The 19974-nt window shown below is 44.7% G+C and overlaps 1 protein-coding gene across 1 annotated transcript in view; it reads right to left on the bottom strand.

Annotated features, from left to right (window-relative positions):
• Positions 1–19974, bottom strand: part of adgrv1 (adhesion G protein-coupled receptor V1) — a 230482-nt gene that overhangs the window by 152144 nt on the left and 58364 nt on the right. The window contains exons 7-20 of the mRNA XM_041904508.2: positions 17815–18383; positions 17404–17674; positions 15483–15812; positions 14356–14532; positions 12022–12245; positions 10689–10815; positions 10303–10488; positions 9921–10101; positions 9538–9701; positions 9242–9365; positions 8797–9057; positions 7541–7667; positions 6947–7164; positions 3468–4202 (exon numbers count right to left, since the gene is read on the bottom strand). Of these exons, the coding sequence (XP_041760442.2) occupies positions 3468–4202; positions 6947–7164; positions 7541–7667; positions 8797–9057; positions 9242–9365; positions 9538–9701; positions 9921–10101; positions 10303–10488; positions 10689–10815; positions 12022–12245; positions 14356–14532; positions 15483–15812; positions 17404–17674; positions 17815–18383 (3694 nt within the window). The remainder of the gene's footprint in view (positions 1–3467; positions 4203–6946; positions 7165–7540; positions 7668–8796; positions 9058–9241; positions 9366–9537; positions 9702–9920; positions 10102–10302; positions 10489–10688; positions 10816–12021; positions 12246–14355; positions 14533–15482; positions 15813–17403; positions 17675–17814; positions 18384–19974) is intronic.

Raw genomic sequence — 19974 nt, 5'->3', positions numbered from 1 at the left:
CCGTCGGCTTTCTTCTGCCTGTAACAATGTCCACCATTGCGGCGGCAAAGCGCTCGCTCAAGCATTGCAGAATCTCTGTAAGTCTAAACAATGGGAGAGGGGTTGGGTGGAATGCATGGAGGGTTTTAACTAGATCCTTCCTGACCAGATGTGGGCCACAAGAGCAAGGAGAGGAACAGGGTCCCACAGTTGTCACTCACAGACCACCAGTGACGTCAGATTGATGGGGAAGCCTCTGTCTGCTGAGAGTGAGACAACTCATGGGAACAGGCTCAGAGAGGCTAGACTTAATTGAAGTTACTGTTGTCTGAGAGTGTAGATTATACAATAACACAATTATAAGTATAATTTCAAACGGTTCATTTTGGACATCATTAATTAACAGTTATACCTTCATTATAATTTACTAAAATCATTAAACTATGCAGATTCAGATACAAAATATGACTGAGATGGTTGGCATAGCTACAGGAAGCTGATTGAACTCTAGCTAGTGGAGTAGAGGCCCAGTTCAGTTTGTAACTCCTATCCAAAACATTCCGTGAGATACTGTCTTAATAATTATTATGAATCTTGTCTTTAAAGCTAGAATCCTTAAAGACGTCCTCCGTTTCCTGTTGAAAACGATATCCCAAGTATAAATACAGTACACACACAGTAAAGGGTATGTTTTGAGCAAAATATATACAGAACCAGTCAAAAGTTTGGACACACCTACTCATTCAAGAGTTTTTCTTTATTTTTAAAATGTTCTACATTGTAGAATGATAGTGAAGATATCAAAACTATGAAATAACACATATGGAATCATGTAGTAACCAAAAAAGTGTTAAACAAATCAAAATATATTTTATATTTGAGATTCTTCAAAGTAACCACCCTTGATGACAGCTTTGCACACTCTTGGCATTCTCTCAACCAGCTTCATGAGGTAGTCACCTGGAATGCATTTCAATTAATAGGTGTGCCTTGTTAAAAGTTATTTCCTTCTTAATGCGTTTGAGTCAATCAGTTGTGTTGTGACAAGGTAGGGCTGGTAATCAGAAGATAGCCCTATTTGGTAAAAGACCAAGTCCATATTATGGCAAGAACAGCTCAAATAAGCAAACAGAAACGACAGTCCATCATTACTTTAAGACATGAAGGTCAGTTAATACGGAAAATGTCAAGAACTTTGAAAGTTTCTTCAAGTGCAGTCGCAAAAACCATCAAGCACTATGATGAAACTGGAAGAACAAGAGTTACCTCTGCTGCAGAGGATACATTTATTAGAGTTACCAGCCTCAGATTACAGCCCAAATAAATGCTTCACAGAGTTCAAGTAACAGACACATCTCAACATCAACTGTTCAGAGGAGACTGTGTGAATCAGGCCTTCATGGTCGAATTGCTGCAAAGAAACCACTACTAAAGGACACCAATAAGAAGAAGAGACTTGCTTCGGCCAATAAACACAAGCAATGGACATCTGTCCTTTGGTCTGATGAGTCCAAATTTGAGATTTTTGGTTCCAACCACGTGTCTTTGTGAACGGATGATATCTGCATGTGTGGTTCCCACTGTGAAGCATGGAGGAGGAGGTGTGATGGTGTGGGGGTGCTTTGCTGGTGACACTGTTGGTGATTTATTTACATTTTAGTCATTTAGCAGACACTCTTATCCAGAGCGACTTACAGTTAGTGAGTGCATACATTATTGTTTATCTTTCATACTGGTCCCCCGTGGCAATCGAACCCACAACCCTGCCGTTGCAAATGCCATGCTCTACCAACTGAGCTACATCCCTGCCGGCCATTCCCTCCCCTACCCTGGACGACGCTGGGCCAATTGTGCGCCGTTATCACTGATGGCACACTTAACCAGCATGGCTACCACAGCATTCTGCAGCGATATGCCATCCCATCTGGTTTGCGCTTAGTGGGACTATAATTTGTTTTTCAACAGGACAATGACCCAAAACACACCTCCAGGCTGTGTAAGGGTTATTTGACCAAGGAGAGTGATGGAGTGCTGCATCAGATGAACTGGCCTCCACAAACCTCAACCCAATTGAGATGGTTTGGGATCAGTTGGACCGCAGAGTAAAGGAAAACAGACAACAAGTGCTCAGCATACACTACCGTTCAAAAGTTTGGGGTCACTTAGAAATGTCCTTGTTTTCTAAAGAAAAGCAATTTTTTTGTCCATTAAAATAACATCAAATTGATCAGAAATACAGTGTAGACATTGTTAATGTTGTAAATGGCTATTGTAGCTGGAAACGGCTGATTTGTTATGGAATATCTGCATAGGCATACAGAGGCCCATTATTAGCAACTATAAGTCAAGTGTTCAAATGGCACGTTGTGTTTGCTAATCCAAGTTTATCATTTTAAAAGGCTAATTGATTATTAGAAAACCCTTTTGCAATTATGTTAGCACAGCTGAAAACTGTTGTGCTGATTAAAGAAGCAATAAAACTGGCCTTCTTGAGACTAGTTGAGTATCTGGAGCATCAGCAATTGTGGGTTCGATTACAGGCTCAAAATGGCCAGAAACAAAGAACTTTCTTCTGAAACTCGTCAGTCTATTCTTGTTCTGAGAAATGAAGGCTATTCCATGCGAGAAACTGCCACCCTGTTATCAAGGGTGGTTACTTTGAAGAATCTCAAATATAAAATATATTTTGATTTATTTAACACTTTTTTGGTTACTACATGATTCCATATGTGTTATTTCATAGTTTTGATGTCATCACTATTATTCTACAATGTAGAAAATAGTAAAAAAATATAGAAAAACCCTTGAATGAGTAGGTGTGTCCAAAGTTTTGACTGGTACTGTATATGTTTTTACACAACTGCAAACTTCAAGGAGTAGGGCATTCAAGGAGTTGGTCTGATGGTCAAATGTGATGTCATAATCCTCCCCCTTGCTTGAGGAACAATAGAGGAGAACAAAAGAGGAATGCCCCCTCCCCCCCTATCCACTTGTCCCATATCATATAATGACATACTGTACCTGGACCACCTATTGAGATGTGCATTTTGTTAAGTAAATCCGGTGTTAAATGAGATTATAAGGAGACTGGAGGACGACTTTAATTGAAACAATAACAACGCAAGCAGCCTGCCTGTGTTTTGGTAAAAAGCTGAGGTATGGACCTGGAGAAATGTAACCACTCTTAAATTCATAGACAGAGCTATAGATGCAAGGACTGATCATCCATGATATCAAAAATATAGTTTTAACCATGTTTTGAGGCTATACAGTGTTTGTTTACATTTACATTGTTTATAAACATTGCAGTAAAACAAGCTTGTATTGTGGCTTCTGATGGGGTATGACAGTTGAACTAAACTCATGAGGCATTTTAAGTTATATTCTTCCAGAATTAATGGGTATATATCATTAATTTATAAGTCCAAAAATTGATGTAGCGACTAAGGATTCCAGCTTTAAGATATAATGAAATTATTGGGACTCACCATCAGTGATGGCCTCTCCTTTGAGACTCTTAATCCCTCTGGGCATAAGGTTGCCATTCAGGAAGAACTCAATAATCCCATCATCCACCGTGATCAGCACATGGAGCCACACGTTGTCCTCCACAAACCTCTCTGCCGTGGCCCGGGCCACCTGGGTGTTGTTGGCCCCCAAGGCTGTGTAGTACAGCATCACACTCACATGGGACTCGTTGGTCTGAATCTTCACCCCATAGTACAGCGTCCCGTTCCTGTTGCCCTTGGACACGATGAAGCCGTTGGTGTCCGGCCTGGAAACCAGCCAGGCTGAGAAGGTGAAGTTAGCCAGGCTGCCAGGCCCTTCCTCTGGGCTGATGGTGCCGTAGGCCCCCTGTAGGCCCGAGAAGAACCAGGCGTCGGTGCCTGAGTGGTGCCTCCTGGAGTGGGGCCTGAGCTCCACCTCCTTGGGGAAGGAGGCGCTGAGGAGGAGGTCCTGCATGGGAGGGAGGCCGAGAGGGAAATGGACAGATACAATCTCCCAGGCAACCCGCACCTCCCCGAAGGTGCCCTGCTGCCGCAGGATGGTGAAGGAAGTTACATCAGACATGTCCTCTTCTGACAGGATATCCTCGGCCACTTCCTGGTCCAGGTTGTCGACGGCGATGGTGAACACTCCAAAAGGGTCATCGTTAAAGGGAATCAGGACAGAGGCATTGAGGGATGTATTAGCCAATCGGCCGCCCTCTCCGGGGCAACCACCTATGGAATATCACCAGACAGAAAATGGTTAATGCTTGATGTCAACAACATTTGTAACGTGACACAGAATAATTTAGGAATAACCCATAACACCCCACTTCAACTGAGAGAACATAGGCAGCTTTAAGGCAGATGTTGATGTTCTAGTCAAGAACATACTAAATCAAATTAGATCAAAGTTTATTGGTCGCGTACAAAGTTTAGTAGACGTTATAGCGGGTGCAGTGAAATGCTTGTGTTACTAGCTAAAAATGTCAAACAAGTAAACAAATAATAATAAAAAACTAAATAACAAGAAATCATTCATGTCCGGACAAATCCAGTTAACAACCCAAATAATTCTGTATCAGTAATCCAAATGCAATCTATGCGTATATTCACTAGAAAGATACAGTGCCTTCGGAAAGTATTCAGACCCCTTGACTTTTTCCAAATTTTGTTACGTTACAGCCTTATTTTAAAATTGATTAAATTGTTTTTTTCCCTCATCAATCTACACACAATACCCCATAATGACAAAGCAAAAACAGGTTTCTATACATCTAGCTAATTTATTAAAAATAAAAAATAAAAATATCACATTTACATTAGTATTCAGACCCTTTACTCAGTACTTTGTCAAAGCACCTTTGGAAGCGATTACAGCATTGAGTCTTCTTGGGTATGACACTACAAGCTTGACACACCTGTATTTGGGGAGTTTCTTCCATTCTTCTCTGCAGATCCTCTCCAGCTCTGTCAGGTTGGATGTTGAGCGTTGCTGCACAGCTATTTTCAGGTCTCTCTAGAGATGTTCCATCGGGTTCAAATCCGGGCTCTGGCTGGGCCACTCAAGGACATTCAGAGACTTGTCCTGAAGCCACTCCTGCGTTGTCTTGGCTGTGTGCTTAGGGTCATCGTCATGTTGGAAGGTGAACCTTCGTCCCAGTCTGAGGTCCTGAGCGCTCTGGAGCAGGTTTTCATCAAGGATCTCTCTGTACTTTGCTCCGTTCATCTTTCCCTTGATCCTGCTAGTCTCCCAGTACCTGCCGCTGAAAAACATCCCCACAGCATGATGCTGCCACCACCATGCTTCACCGTAAGGATGGTGCCAGGTTTCCTCCGGACGTGACACTTGTCATTCAGGCCAAAGAGTTCAATATTGGTTTCGTCAGACCAGATAATCTTGTTTCTCAGGGTGTGAGAGTCTTTAGGTGCATTTTGGTAAACTCCAAGTGAGCTGTCATGTGCCGTTTACTGAGGAGTGGCTTCCGTCTGGCCACTCTACCATAAAGGCATTATTGGTGGAGTGCTGCAGAGATGGTTGTCCTTCTGGAAAGTTTTCCAATCTCTACAGAGGAACTCTAGAGCTCTGTCAGAGTGACCATAGGGTTCTTGGTCACTTCCCTGACAAAGGTCATTCTCCCCTAATTGTTCAGTTTAGCAGGGTGGCCAGCTCTAGAAAGAGTATTGGTGGTTCCAAACTTCTTCCATTTAAGAATGATGGAGGCCACTGTGTTCTTGGGGACCTTCAATGCTGCAGACATTTTTTGGTACCCTTCCCCAGATCTGTGCCTCGACACAATCCTGTCTCGGAGCTCTACGGACAACTCCTTCGACCTCATGGCTTGGTTTTTGCTCTGACATGCACTGTCAACTGTGGGATCTTATATAGACAGGTGTGTACCTTTCTTAATCATGTCCAATCAATTGAATTTACCACAGGTGGACTCCAATGAAGTTGTAGAAACATCTCAAGGATGATCAATGGAAACAGAATGCACCTGAGCTCAATTTCGAGTCGCATAGCAAAGGGTCTGAATACTTATTTACATAAGGTTTTTCATTTTTTCATTTTAAATACATTTGCAAAAATCTCTAAAAACCTGTTTTCACTTTGTCATTATGGGGTATTGTGTGTAGATTGCTAAGGATTTGTATTTATTTAATCCATTTTAGAATTAGGCTGTACCATAACCTTTCAAAGCCACTTAAATCTTTTGTCTTACCCATTCAACCTCTGAATGGCACACATACACAATCCATGTCTCGACTGTCTCAAGACATAAAAATCCTTCTTTATCTGTCTCCTCCCCTTCATCTACACTGATTGAAGTGGATTTAACAAGTGACATCAATAATGGATCATAGCTTTCACCTGGATTCACCTGGTCAGTCTATGTCATGGAAAGAGCAGGTGTCCTTAATGTTTTGAATACTCAGTGTTTAAACAATATAACAAAAATGCAATGTACAGTAGCAGATATAGTATATTAAAATGAGATATGGGAAGAATACAGTATATTAATAAGAATCCGGTATATAATCCAGTATATAAATATGTAGGGTGTATAAATAGTGTAACAAAAATATAATGTACAGTAGTAGATATTTTAGAATGAGCTATATGAAGAATACAGTATATGAATACACAGTGTGAAAGATAGTATAAAAGAAACGGTCCAGTGTCTACTGTCTCTATATACATGGGACAGCAGCGTTGGCTGTGTGCGTTTGTGTGTGTGTGTGTGTGTATATGTGTGTGTGTTTGTGAGTGTGGGCGTATGCGTGTGTGTGAGTGTATATGGGAGTACGGTGTCAGCGTGTGTATGAGGTGTGTGTATGTGTGTGTGAGCTTGTGTGTGTGTTATGTGTGAGTGAGTCTCCTACTTACTACAGGAGTACTACTAGTTCAGTAGATCAGTAGATCAGTTCCACACCCCTCACCTGGAGCATATCTGCCTCACACTCACACTTCCCCTTACCTGAGATGTTGGTGAGCCTGAGGATGTAGAACTCGTTGAACTCAGGGAGTTTGTCTGAGATGGCCTCGAGGACGATGGGCTTGGTCTCCTCTCCCGTGGTGAAAGTAATGGAGCCAAAGTTGTTGATGAACTCCTGACCAGGCTCCAGGGCTGTGTCATTGGCATAAAGGCGCCAGAACACTGTCACGTTGCCAAAGTGGCCCCTGGCCCTGATAACACTAGGAGACAAAGGGACTGTATGTGGGACTGAGAAAGAACTCACAAGGATACAACTCAGGACCTTAGAGGCTTGAATGCCTGCTGTTTCCTTTGTTTTCCTTCATAACAGGAAGTGATTAAGACCTGAAAACTAAATGTGAGCACTTTCTTAGCAACCAATGACATTAATGGACCAACAAAGTGCCAGGGAGAAGAGTGCCAGCAGACATTACGGCCCCCGAGGACCCGAATTGTCCCACCCCTGGATAAAACTATAACAACAGATGTTAGAATAATCAACTCAATAAGTTTGTTAAGAGCTGCTAAACTATTCCAGAGGCTGGGTAAGCATGCAGGAAAGGTGTATGGTGTATTACGGCTAGAGTTGGTCCTTACTTGAAGTTGTTGGTCTTGCCCTCTTCTACAGACCTCTCTGTGGATTCCAGGGAGAATATTCCGTTGGCCTCATCATTGGCCTCAATCACCACTGTCCCTGTGTCCGCCCCATACACAACAGCGTCACCTGTCCCCACAAACACACAAACACACACACGCTGGGTTTCAAATCCAGCAGTTTTACATGCTTTCAAAGCATGAAGTCACTGAACAAATTTACGATGCCTGTTCAAACTCTATGTCCCTCTGTTGTTATTAAATAACTAATTACTGAGAAACATGAAATGTGAAGACAAAAAAAAACATGTAATGTCCTTCAAGTCAGTAAAATGTTCTTGTTTGAACTTAACATCTTGCTTAGTTAAAAAAAAACTTGTTTGAAAAAACGACACGAGAATGACTTCTTTAAGAAAAAGCTATTTTAAGTATGTCCTCAGCATGTGCTTGTGCTTTTACAGGAGAAACAGAGAGAGAGACAGACGAGGTTGCTTTATAATTCCCACATAGTATTGTCATGCTAAATATCATAACAAAAAGGAGAGACTGTTCTCATTAACATAGCACACAGTAACCACGGCAACCCAGCGGAGAGGGTCAGGGTTCCATTTGCAGATGTCCGCCACAAAAATAATATAAGAGCCATCTCTCATAAACTAAGGCTTGGAGAGGAGCAGAGTGGGCTAACCCTTATTTTCACTCAAAGTAGTCCATGCACATACAGCCAGGCCAGGCAGTGGAGTGGAGCAGTGGACTTGGCTGGCTGGCTTTGTGCTGCAGCATGCAGAGTGAGTCTGAGTTCGGTAATTAAGTTCCCCCACAGGCCCACCCGCTTTCATCCCTGTCTGTGTCACACAATACAGGGATTAGGAGGGCTTTTCAGGGTCACCAATGTCAATGCTAATCAACCCAGTTACTCACCAATGTACAGAAACAACTGTCAAAGACACTGGAGCTACAGCTACTAAACGAGGAAAAACAGTCAACGTAATGAGGCTGATTGTTTCGTACTACAGTTGTCTCTAAAATGACTTGACCAATATAACTTTGTGCTATTGTATTGAGAGTATGAATTAGATTGTGTAGTATGGAAGGTTGTCCAATGTGAGTAAGGCCAGGAGTTTTTCCTGACCACCTGACCAGGAACCATTCTGGACCCTAGCCATTGGTTAAAACTAGAGCTCAGAGTTTTTCCTGTTCAGGTCACGAGAAGTATCTTGTTTGTTTGAATGCATAGAAAACGTGGCAGCCTTACACACCTGTAGTGTTGTAGAGGATAATGTAGAAGGGTTCGTCAGTCTCAGGTGTGTCGTCCTCCTCCACAGCTATAGAGATGTTCTTTGACCATTCTCCCACATCAAACACGAGCACAGTGTCGTTACTCAGCGGGGCCAAGTCACCCAGTGACGCCTCTCCGTAGTCGACGCGATACATCACCGTGGCGACAAAGTCAGCCGGACCAGCCCTCAAAACGGTGAAGTTGGCCACATCGCCCTCCTGAAGCCTGACAACCACAGGCTCTGGAGGACAGAGAGGCAGAGTATTACGTCATCCTATTTCAACTGACATAACCACCATGCCACTTGACATAAACACTATGTCACTTGATATATCCACTCTATGTCTGCTAACACACAGCAGCGCTTGAAAAGACTCCCAATGCTTTCCATACAGTACTAGGGAGCAAATCAAAGACATCCTTACCTGCAAAGTAAATCGGGTCATCGTTTTTGTTTATCTGCAAGCTTGCGTTGAGTATGTTCCCAAGCCTTGCTCCCCCCGTCGCGTTCAGGAGTGTGATGGTGAAATTCTCCATGTCCTCTGGGAGCTAATGTAGCAAACAAGACATTGTCAGGTAAAGATGCAGTATTGTGTAGAAAAGATGGCAGATACCATCTAAACCATTCCATTTTATTGACATAGATATTATACACATTATGTCAAGGAGCCCTGATTGTGGTTGTTGGTCAAATATTGTAGCGTTTGAGAGATGGCTTTACCTCATCAGGTACAGAGAAGAGGGTGAGGTTTTTCACATACTCCCCCTCAGCAAACACAACGGATCCCTGTACGGGGCTGACGTCAGCAGACAGGTGGGGCTCTAGGACCCAGGACACAGACACCTCCCCAAAGCGACCCCTGTTCCTCACCACGGGATAGGCCACTGCCAAGGAAACCCACAACAGAACACACTATTTACAATATAATACACTCAATCCTATTCGTTTCTCTATCATCTCTCTACTGAATCTCATCTTCTAAAGAATTAAAATGACTTAAAATATGATCACAAATGTTTTCCTGTTATATTTTTTCTTTATACTACATTGTCTTAAAGTATTGTCTAGTTTTTAGACACTGTTCCTCCACTGCTCCATTGTACCTGAGTGAGACTCGGAGCCTTTGCTCTCGTTGATGGCCTCTACCACTCCAGACCGGGCGAACTCTATGACCCCAAAGGGGTCGTCATTCTTCCGCACCGTGATGTTGACCTCTCGGTGGTTGCCAAGGCGACTGGGTGGAGTGCTGTAGCTGCTGAGTACCATTGAGAACGTCTCATCCAGCTACACACAGACACACACACAAGGGCACTTTAACAGGACTGTCGCACTGTAATCTGTGCAACCAGCAAACTGATTTTGAATTTCAAAGGCATTTAAAACTGGAAACTGTAGGACCAGTGACACCCTCACAGTCAGGAAGGAGTGTCCATGCCATACATGCATGATGTTATGAAGGGGGAACAGACAGTAGTGTTGCTGTACCTCAGGGACCCCGTCAGGCCGTGCCACCAGTGCCACCAGCACCTCCCTCTCCCCGGGCTTAAACTCCAGGATGCCCGTGGCGCCGTAGAACTCGGCGTTGCCCGAGGGCATGAGGACATACCGCACCAGCTGTTTGAGCAGCTGCCCCTGGGCCCTGATGACACGCAGCTCCACTGCCTCACCTTCCTATAAAGAAAAGGTCACAGGGCAAACCAAAGGGGACAAACTAGGGGTCAGAAGTGTTGCTGTTATTGATGTAGGTTAGCCATTGAGAACACATGGTAGTTTGCAAAAATGACCTGGTTGGTCAATATTCAACATGCATCACAGTAGATGAAACAGATGCGCATCAACATTCATGATGCCTGTCTGTTTGCCAGACGTACGTTGATGTACCAGGGTCCTCTGGAGAAGGGGGAGAACTCAAAGACTCCACCTGGGTCGTCATTCTCCACAATGACTATCTCTCGACTGGTGAAGCCAGGCTTCAGGATCTGGTTCTCAACGTTAACCCTGCAACACAGAGGGGAATTCAGCGGCTACACCAAAAAGGAACTCACAGGCCTTTATCTCGGTGGGAATGTGGGTCGTGTGTTGTGGGGGAATGTTAAAACAGCCAGCATGTAAAACAACAAGGAGATGCACTTCAAAGCTTTCAGCAACATTCAAGTATTTTCATCAACTTACCCTTCATTTAAAAACAGTGAATGAGTAAATTCCTTGTATTGTCTCATGTTCAGTATTGACCAGAGGCCTGTTGTTTGAGCTGCTCTGATTAACCGTGTCACTCAGTGGCCCCCTGAGCCTCTCTCTCTCACAGCAGAGGGGGCCTGTGTGTTCTGTCAGCCTGGCCCCTGATGAGCAGGGTGTATGTGTGTGTGTGTGTCGTTGTGTGTGTGTGTGTGTGTGTGTGTGTGTGTGTCTGTGTGTGTGTACATGTGTGCGAGTGTGGCCACATAAGGGGTAAATGAAAAGCAGAGGGAGGACAGAGCAAAGAATACCAAACAAACACTTGAATCCAACTCGCAGCATGCATACAAACACTGATGTCTTTACAGGAGGGCATAAAGAATGGTTAAAATTAGGTGCAACACAAAGAAGATCCCTTCTTACTTCCCACACCCACGCTCCTCTCTTCCCAATGCACACCCCCACAAAACCACCACAACAACCCCCCTTTCCTATCAAACCAAAGGCCCCAGAAATCCTAAAGTGGTCCCTTTTTCCCCAGACAAAGTCCTGATTTAAAGCACACAAAGAGTCCAGGCTCACTCCACTCTCCACTTACCCGAAGTACACTACAAAGCGCGGAGTCTCCACCCTGCAGGAGAGGGGTGGGAGGGAGGGAGAGCCAAGGTTCCCGTCACAGGTCATGGGTAACAGATGACAGGCAGGAATTGGAGTAGGGGTAGGGGTAGGAGTAGGGGTAAGGGAGGGGCTGTCCTTATGACACCCTGGTCTCACTGCTCATTTTAGCAATTCTTAAAAAATACACTATTTAATTGTTTTAATCATTTTAAGCACAGCCAGGCATTGTTGTTAAGTAAATGAACAAGTGGCCAGTACGCTACCGATTCAAATCCCAGGACATATGGCAATGGCGTGTGGTACCGCAACAGAGCATAATCAGACACTTATTTATAAAGTTACATTGCTACTGATTAACAGAATAAGAATCTGTTGGCCAACCAAAAGCTCCCCAGAGTTGCTGTCCAGTACCTGTCCAGAGTGAGGAAAAGGGTCTCGTTGACCTCGGGTATGTCATCGGCCAAGACGGTGACGTTGATGACGGCATCGCTCTGTCCCGTCAGGAACACCACTGAGCCACTCAGAGTTTTCAGGTCGTCAGTGGTGACGTCAGCCTGGTTGTCTCCGATTGGTCGAAGGCTCCAGAACACCACGGCCTGTCCATCTGTACCGTCCCGCCGCAGGCTGAGGGTCACCTGTGGGAGGAGGAAGAATTCCTTAACCCTCAACCATCTGCAGTCATATTAGACATTTGAACAAACTGACTCGTAGGATAAGAAGCCTTTCCATTATAAACACTGTAGCTACCTTACATGAAACAAGACCTGCAAATTGCTGTTCAAACATACAATGCCTTGCAAAAGTATTCATCCCCCTTGGCGTTTTTTTCCTATTTTGTTGCATTACAACCTATAATTTACAACCTGTAATTTAAATAGATTTTTATTTGGATTTCATGTAATGGACATACACAAAATAGTCCAAATTGGTGAAGTGAATGCTACAAAATAAATAACAGAAAAGTGGTGCGTGCATATGTATTCACCCCCTTTGCTATGAAGCCCCTAAATAAGATCTGGTGCAACCAATTACCTTCAGAAGTCACATAATTTGTTCAATAAAGTTAACCTGTGTGTAATCTAAGTGTCACATGATCTGTCACATTATCTCAGTATATATACACATGTTCTGAAAGGCCCCAGAGTCTGCAACACCACTAAGCAAGGGGCACCACCAAGGAAGTGGCACCATCAAGACCAAGGAGCTCTCCAAACAGGTCAGGGACAAAGTTGTGGAGAAGTACAGATCAGGGTTGGGTTATAAAAAAATCTCAGAAACTTTGAACATCCCACAGAGCACCATTATATCCATTATTTAAAAATGGAAAGAATATGGCACCACAACAAACCTGCCAAGAGAGGGCCGCCCACCAAAACTCACGGACCAGGCAAGGAGGGCATTAATCAAAGAGGCAACAAAGAGACCAAAGATAACCCTGAAGGAGCTGCAAAGCTCCACAGCCGAGATTGGAGTATCGGTCCATAGGACCACTATAAGTCGTACACTCCACAAAGCTGGGCTTTACGGAAGAGTGGCCAGAAAAAAAGCCATTGATTAAAGAAAAAAATAAGCAAACACGTTTGGTGTTCGCCAAAAGGCATGTGGGAGACTCCCCAAACATATGGAAGAAGGTACTCTGGTCAGATGAGACTGAAATTGAGCTTTTTGGCCATCAAGGAAAATGCTGTGTCTGGCGCTAACCCAACACCTCTCATCACCCAGAGAACACCATCCCCATAGTGAAGTATGGTGGTGGCAGCATCATGCTATGGGGATGTTTTTCATCAGCAGGGACTGGGAAACTGGTCAGAATTGAAGGAATGATGGATGGCGCTAAATACAGGTAAATTCTTGAGGGAAACCTGTTTCAGTCTTCCAGAGATTTGAGACTGGGACGGAGGTTCACCTTCCAGCAGGACAATGACCCTAAGCATACTGCTAAAGCAACACTCCAGTGGTTTAAGGGGAAACATTTAAATGTCTTGGAATGGCCTAGTCAAAGCCCAGACCTCAATCCAATTGAGAATCTGTGGTATGACTTAAAGATTGCTGTACACCAGCGGAACCCATCCAACTTGAAGGAGCTGGAGCAGTTTTGCCTTGAAGAATGGGCAAAAATCCAAGTGGCTAGATGTGCCAAGCTTATAGAGACATACCCCAAGAGACTTGCAGCTGTAATTGCTGCAAAAGGTGGCTCTACAAAGTATGAGGGTGAATAGTTATGCACGTTCAAGTTCTGTTTTTTTGTCTTATTTCTTGTTTGTTTCACAATAAAAAAGATGTTGCATCTTCAAAGTGGTAGGCATGTTGTGTAAATCAAATGATACAAACCCCCCAAAAATCATTAATTCAGGTTGTAAGGCAACAAAATAGGAAAAATGCCAAGGGTGGTGAATCCTTTCGCAAGCCACTGTACTGTAGTGATCATTCAACTGCAGTAATTACGATTTAAAAATACATTTCATTGCGGTAAAGTCATCATTGTAACATCAGAGTAACATCACCACACATACAGTATCTACAGCCAGATCAAAACAGAGTCACGGTACACTACACAGGTGTGCCATTGAGCAGACAGAGGGTTAGTGTACTGTGCTAACATGTGTGCCATTGATACAGACAGAGGATTAGCGTAATAGCGTACCATGCTAACATGTATGCAATTGATGCAGACAGAGGGTTAGCATAGTACCGTACCATGCAAACATGTGTGCCATTGATGCAGACAGAGGGTTAGCATTGTACCGTGCTAGTGTTGGTGTCCTCTGGCTCATACACCACCACCGTGGTGTTACTGGTGAAGCCGATCTCCCCATTGGCGATTTCGGGGGTGACTGTGAGGGTGAGGTTGAGCGCCCCTCCGAAGTGAGGACTCACAGATGGGATGGGAGGGCTGATACTGATCAGGTCCACACTATCCAGCTGAAAGAGAGACAGCAATGATTATTAAGCACAAATCCCCTATAGCCATCTTCAAATACATGACCTGAATACCAGTAGGCGCAATTTTTATGCCATTTAGCAGCGCTTACCAAAGCGACTTACAGTCATGCGTGATCATTTTGTGTATGGGTGGTCCGGGTCTACCAGCTGAGCTATTTGTTGTGTTAGCCAAATGGAAAATGAAACCCTTTAAAAATGTCTTAAAAAAAGAAAAGAAATACATGACTCTCATATGAGTGGTATACTGTATAAGTAGAGGTGTGGGCTTCATTCAGGTATTGTGGAGTTAGTTAATCAGGGAAGGAACAGAATGTTAAGCGTTCATGCAATGTGGCAGTTTTCTCTCAGGCATTAGTGTTCTATTGTGCAGTACTGTACCTCTTTACCCCTCCATGATTCCAATTAAACCACTCTCTTAACTTTACTCTCTCAATACACTATGAATGACCTATCTCCAAAGACCTCTCAGCACTGTTAATCTGCCTCTTCTTTGGGGTGTGTGTTTTCGCATGTGTGTGAGGGAGCAGTTTGGGACCTATTGAATGTGAAGGAGGCACTTTGTTTTTAAGCGCTGCCTGATGAGGGCTGTTTGTTTGGATGCTTGGACAGATCCCATGGCAACAGGCCAGAGCACAGTTCTCAGGTCCAAGTCTCTCACACATGCAAATGAGGAACCATGTCTCTGGACAAGCTTGAAAAAACTAAGAACCAACCAACATTTTCCAAAGCTGGAGTGGCTCACCACTTTCTAAAAACATTTGCATACAGTAGCACAGGTGAGCTATGTTAAGGTCTTCGCACTAATTCAAACAAAATGGACATAAAACCTCCCCTGTATGAATTCTGTGTCCCACTCCCTGTGACAGTACTTCTATGACTGGGTCAGTATTTGACCCAAAGGTGTTGCCGTCCGAGACCTCTGGCCCCACCTGGATGAGGAAGTGGGCTCCGTTCTGCAGGAAGGCATCGTTGCGGATGGGCAGGGTGAGTCTGGCCAGGTCCTGGCCCTGAGAGAACAGCACAGTAGTACAGCGGCTGCCGTTCAGCACCCCGTCCCGGGCCAGCCCGGGGTTCACGGGCCCCGCGGGGATGTAGAGGGTGTGGACGGCCAGGGCTACCTCCCCCAGGGTGCCCCCCTCCCGCAGAAAGCTAAGGGACAGGAAGCGTCCATCGGGCTGACTTTGGATGGTCTGGTTCTCCTCCGGGTGGAAGCGGAACAGGCCGTACACGTCATCACTGTCCTGGATGTAGAACATCATCTGTGGAAGGAGGGAGGGAGAGGAAGGAAAAGGGGGGAAGGAGGAGAAAGCACCAGACTCTGTGTCATAAAGAAAGAGCCCTGGGCTAATTTTAGAGATGCATCCTCTTTAATTAAATGGGCTAGAATAGCTTTCATGAGCTTTTTTACTAGGGCTTACTGTAGATGTTTGACAAGGACTCATGGCTGTCTGACAGGTTCCAAGTGTTGCAGGCTTGCAGCATTTGGAGTGTGTGTTAAATCATTTGTATTCTCTTGACACATACATTGATGAACTTATTCAACTACAAGAGTTGTCTTCTAATGCTTACAATCAGTGCTTAGTCAACTGCTTATACACACATGGACAGCAGATACCACATGTTGAGAGTCCAACCACTGTGTGTGTGCGTGTGTGTGTGTTCTAATGCATTAACATAAACAAGGGTTAGATCTACCCACTCCTTTCACACATAGCCAACATGGGAAGCTGTGACAAAGATGGCAGTAATAAAGACATCACACTGCCACACCCACTCATACACACACACACACATTTGTTTTACTATCCTTGTGGGGACCAAACAAAATCCTATTTTCCCTAACACCTAACCCTAACCCTTAACCCTAACCCTAACCACAAACCCTAATCCTAAACCTAACCCTTACAGTAACCCTAACCCTAAATCCTAATCCTAAACCTAACCCTTATAGTAACCCTAACCCTAAACCTAACCCCTAAACCCAAAATAGCCTTTTTCCTTGTGGGGACTGGTGAAATGTCCCCATTTGTTCGAATTTTCCTTGATTTACTATCCTTGTGAGGACTTCTGGTCCCCACAAGTATAGTAAAACCAAAAACACACACACACACACAGGCATACCCCCCACAGTTGTTTTGTCTTTGTTTAGATTATTTCAACCACATTAAGGGAACACCCAGTGTGAAGTGACAGTATTAGCAGGGTCTACTGTACAGGACCAGGGTGTGTGCCAAGTCTCCAGCCACCCACCCACCCACCTCCAGCCACCCACACACACACACACACACACACACACACACACACACACACACACACACACACACACACGACCACATCCTCTAGAGAGGAGGGGACTGCTCTCCAGATGTGTCCCCCACAAGTGTAGCCCTCCCCCGCAAACCTCCTCAGGAGGGCGTGGGTAGTAGACCTGCTCTCTCCCTCCCTCTCTCCCTCCCTCCCTCCCTCCCTCTCTGTCAGGCGCTGCCCAATGCTAGACATGGCACTAAGCTACCAGGGTTGACAAGCAACTTTCTGACTGTCCTGATTCAACTTTCTGTCTTCCCCAGCTTGAATTTGGTATTGCAAATAAACAACAGCCAACACAGAGCTCCTCAAAACCAACAGCATCAACAAAATGACAGAACTGAACATAAAATCTGGTTTAAATACCAGAAAACCCTACGTCTGAATACAAAACAAATCGTCAGACTCTAGTATTAGAACTGAAACTTAAAATATAGATTGGTACTGTTGGACCAATCAACCAATCAATCAATCAATCAATTAACAGCAGTGGAATCCTAACCAATCATATCCTAGTTGAAGTGTGAGTAGCCAGGCCAGACTGACCTCCATAGGCTCGTCCACTTCGGCCCCTCCCTGCACAGTATCCGGCAGCAGTCGGAGGATGAAGGCCTCTGCTTCCTCTGGAAGCTCATCAGCTGTGATGTTCAAGGGCAAGACCGCGCTCATCTGACCCGCCGTCAACCACAGTGTGCCCGCCTCGGGGCTCAGGTCATCTGACACGGGCGAGCGGTCGCTGGAGTTCCGACTGATGGTCCAGTTGACAGAGATGTCACCATAGTTACCGCCGTTCCTCACGATGGAGATACCGTCAAATCTTTTGGACAAGAGAGGGTGGGGATGTGAGAATAGCAGAGACACAGAAACAGTTGAGGTTCAATGTGTTTGGAAACTATAATGTTATAAGATGACACACTGATCCAATAACATTCTCCTCCTAACTGTAGTTTGACCAACCTGTCAGTCTTATCCTCGTTGATACTGATTAGCTGAGTGAGTTGGCTGCCACTGATAGACAGGACCCCGTGGGGCTTATCATTGGGCTCGATGGTGACCAGCACGGCATTGGGCGGGATCAGCACTGCATCTCCTCTCACCGTCTCCTCCAGCAGCACCACGTGGAACGACTCGGCAATCTCCGGCACCTCGTCATCGCTGATGTTGAAGAGCAGACGTGCCTCATAGACCCATGGGGGAAATGTCACTGTTCGTACCGCCTGCAGGTCCACGAAATCCACCGCTGGAGTGGCGCTGCCTGCCCCGTCGCCGCTGACGACCACGTAGTCCACGGAGATCTCTGTGTCGTCTGAGCCCACCAGGCGGCCGTGGTCAGCCAGGAGGCCGCGGGTCACGATCAGGGAGATGACCCCGGCGGTCTCGGCAACGGCCACCTGGGACTGGGAGAAGCGCAGAGGGCTGTCGTTCCGGCGGATCTTCAGCTCCACGCTGCTGCCATTGGGGTTGAGGACCGCCCCGCCCGCCACGCCCGTCAGCCTGACTGTGAACACCTCGTCATCCTCAGGGATCTGAGGGAAATGACAGTAACAACGGTTTAGTGATGTTTTACCATCATGCATTTCACAAAAGAATAATACATGTTCAACCATTTCCTCTACCATACATCCATTACACATTCCAGTACCATGTTTCCCTATCAATTTCAAAGAGGAATTCAATCCCGTATGCCCTGATCTCATTCTACACAACATAACTTCCCTTGTGTTTCCATTACATGACACTATCTCCCTTAAAGATTTTCTTGTACTATAAGAATGTCTGCCCTTAATATTTTTTATTTTATTTAACCTTTATTTAACTAGGCAAGTCAGTTAAGAACAAATTATTATTTACAATGACGGCCTACCAGAAGGCAAAAGGCCTCCTGCGGGGACGGGGACTGGGATTAAAAATAAAAATGTAGGAAAAAACACACATCACGATAAGAGAGACACCACAACACTACATAAAGCTAAGACAACAACACAGCATGGCAGCAACACATGACAACACAGCATGGTAGCAACACAACATGACAACAACACGGTAGCAACACAACATGGCAGCAGCACAACATGGTACTTTAATAACTCTACCTACATGTACATATTACCCCAATTACCTCAACTAACCGGTGCCCCCACACATTGACTCGGTACCAGTACCCCCTGTATATAGCCTCGCTATTGTTATTTTTACTGCTGCTATTTAATTATTTGTTACTTTTATTTCATATTATTTTATATTGTCTTTTTGAGTGATTTTTTGGGGTATTCTTTCTTAAAACTGCATTGTTGGTTAAGGGCTTGTAAGTAAGCATTTCACTGTAAGGTCTACACCTGTTGTATTAGGCGCATGTGACAAATACAATTTGATTTGATTTGATTTGGTACTACTTGTATCCCATTGTCTCTGCCTGCAATCTACCCCATTTTTCCGAATCAATGTTTTAATCTACCCAACTGCACCTGTAAATCCACAATAAAAAATTTCACAGGTGTTTTTGCTTATATATCTACTATATAATTTCCATAAACTCCTGTATGAGCCGGAATCCAACAGAACAGAATTTCAACACAATTTATTTGTAAGCCAACAACAGCATAATTATTTCTAACCATAAATCCTCACATTCTGACTTTCCTGATCTTAAACTACACAAAACCGATGCAGAGTTTGAACATATTACAACTTGTCTTGGTTGCACCTCCTCTATCCATTGCAATTCAACAATTATCGCAACCATTTCTGTTGAATATACAGATAAATCATTTGTAGGGGGTGTTGAGGGCCAGAAATTTGGCTTGGCCCCTAAGACCATCACAAACTTTTATAGATGCACAATTGAGAGCATCCTGTCGGGCTGTATCACCGCCTGGTACGGCAACTGCACCGCCCGCAACCGCAGGGCTCTCCAGGGGTTGGTGCGGTCTGGACATCAACCACCCGAGCCACGGCCTGTTCGCCCCGCTACCATCCAGGAGGCGAGGTCAGTACAGGTGCATCAAAGCTGGGACCAAGAGACTGAAAAACAGCTTCTATCTCAAGGCCATCAGACTGTTAAATAATCATCACTAGCCGGCTACCACCCGGTTACTCAACCCTGCACCTTAGAGGATG

Source organism: Coregonus clupeaformis, chromosome 18 (genome assembly GCF_020615455.1).
Source record: "Coregonus clupeaformis isolate EN_2021a chromosome 18, ASM2061545v1, whole genome shotgun sequence".
NCBI lineage: Eukaryota > Metazoa > Chordata > Actinopteri > Salmoniformes > Salmonidae > Coregonus > Coregonus clupeaformis.
This window is presented reverse-complemented; position numbering and strand designations above follow the sequence as displayed.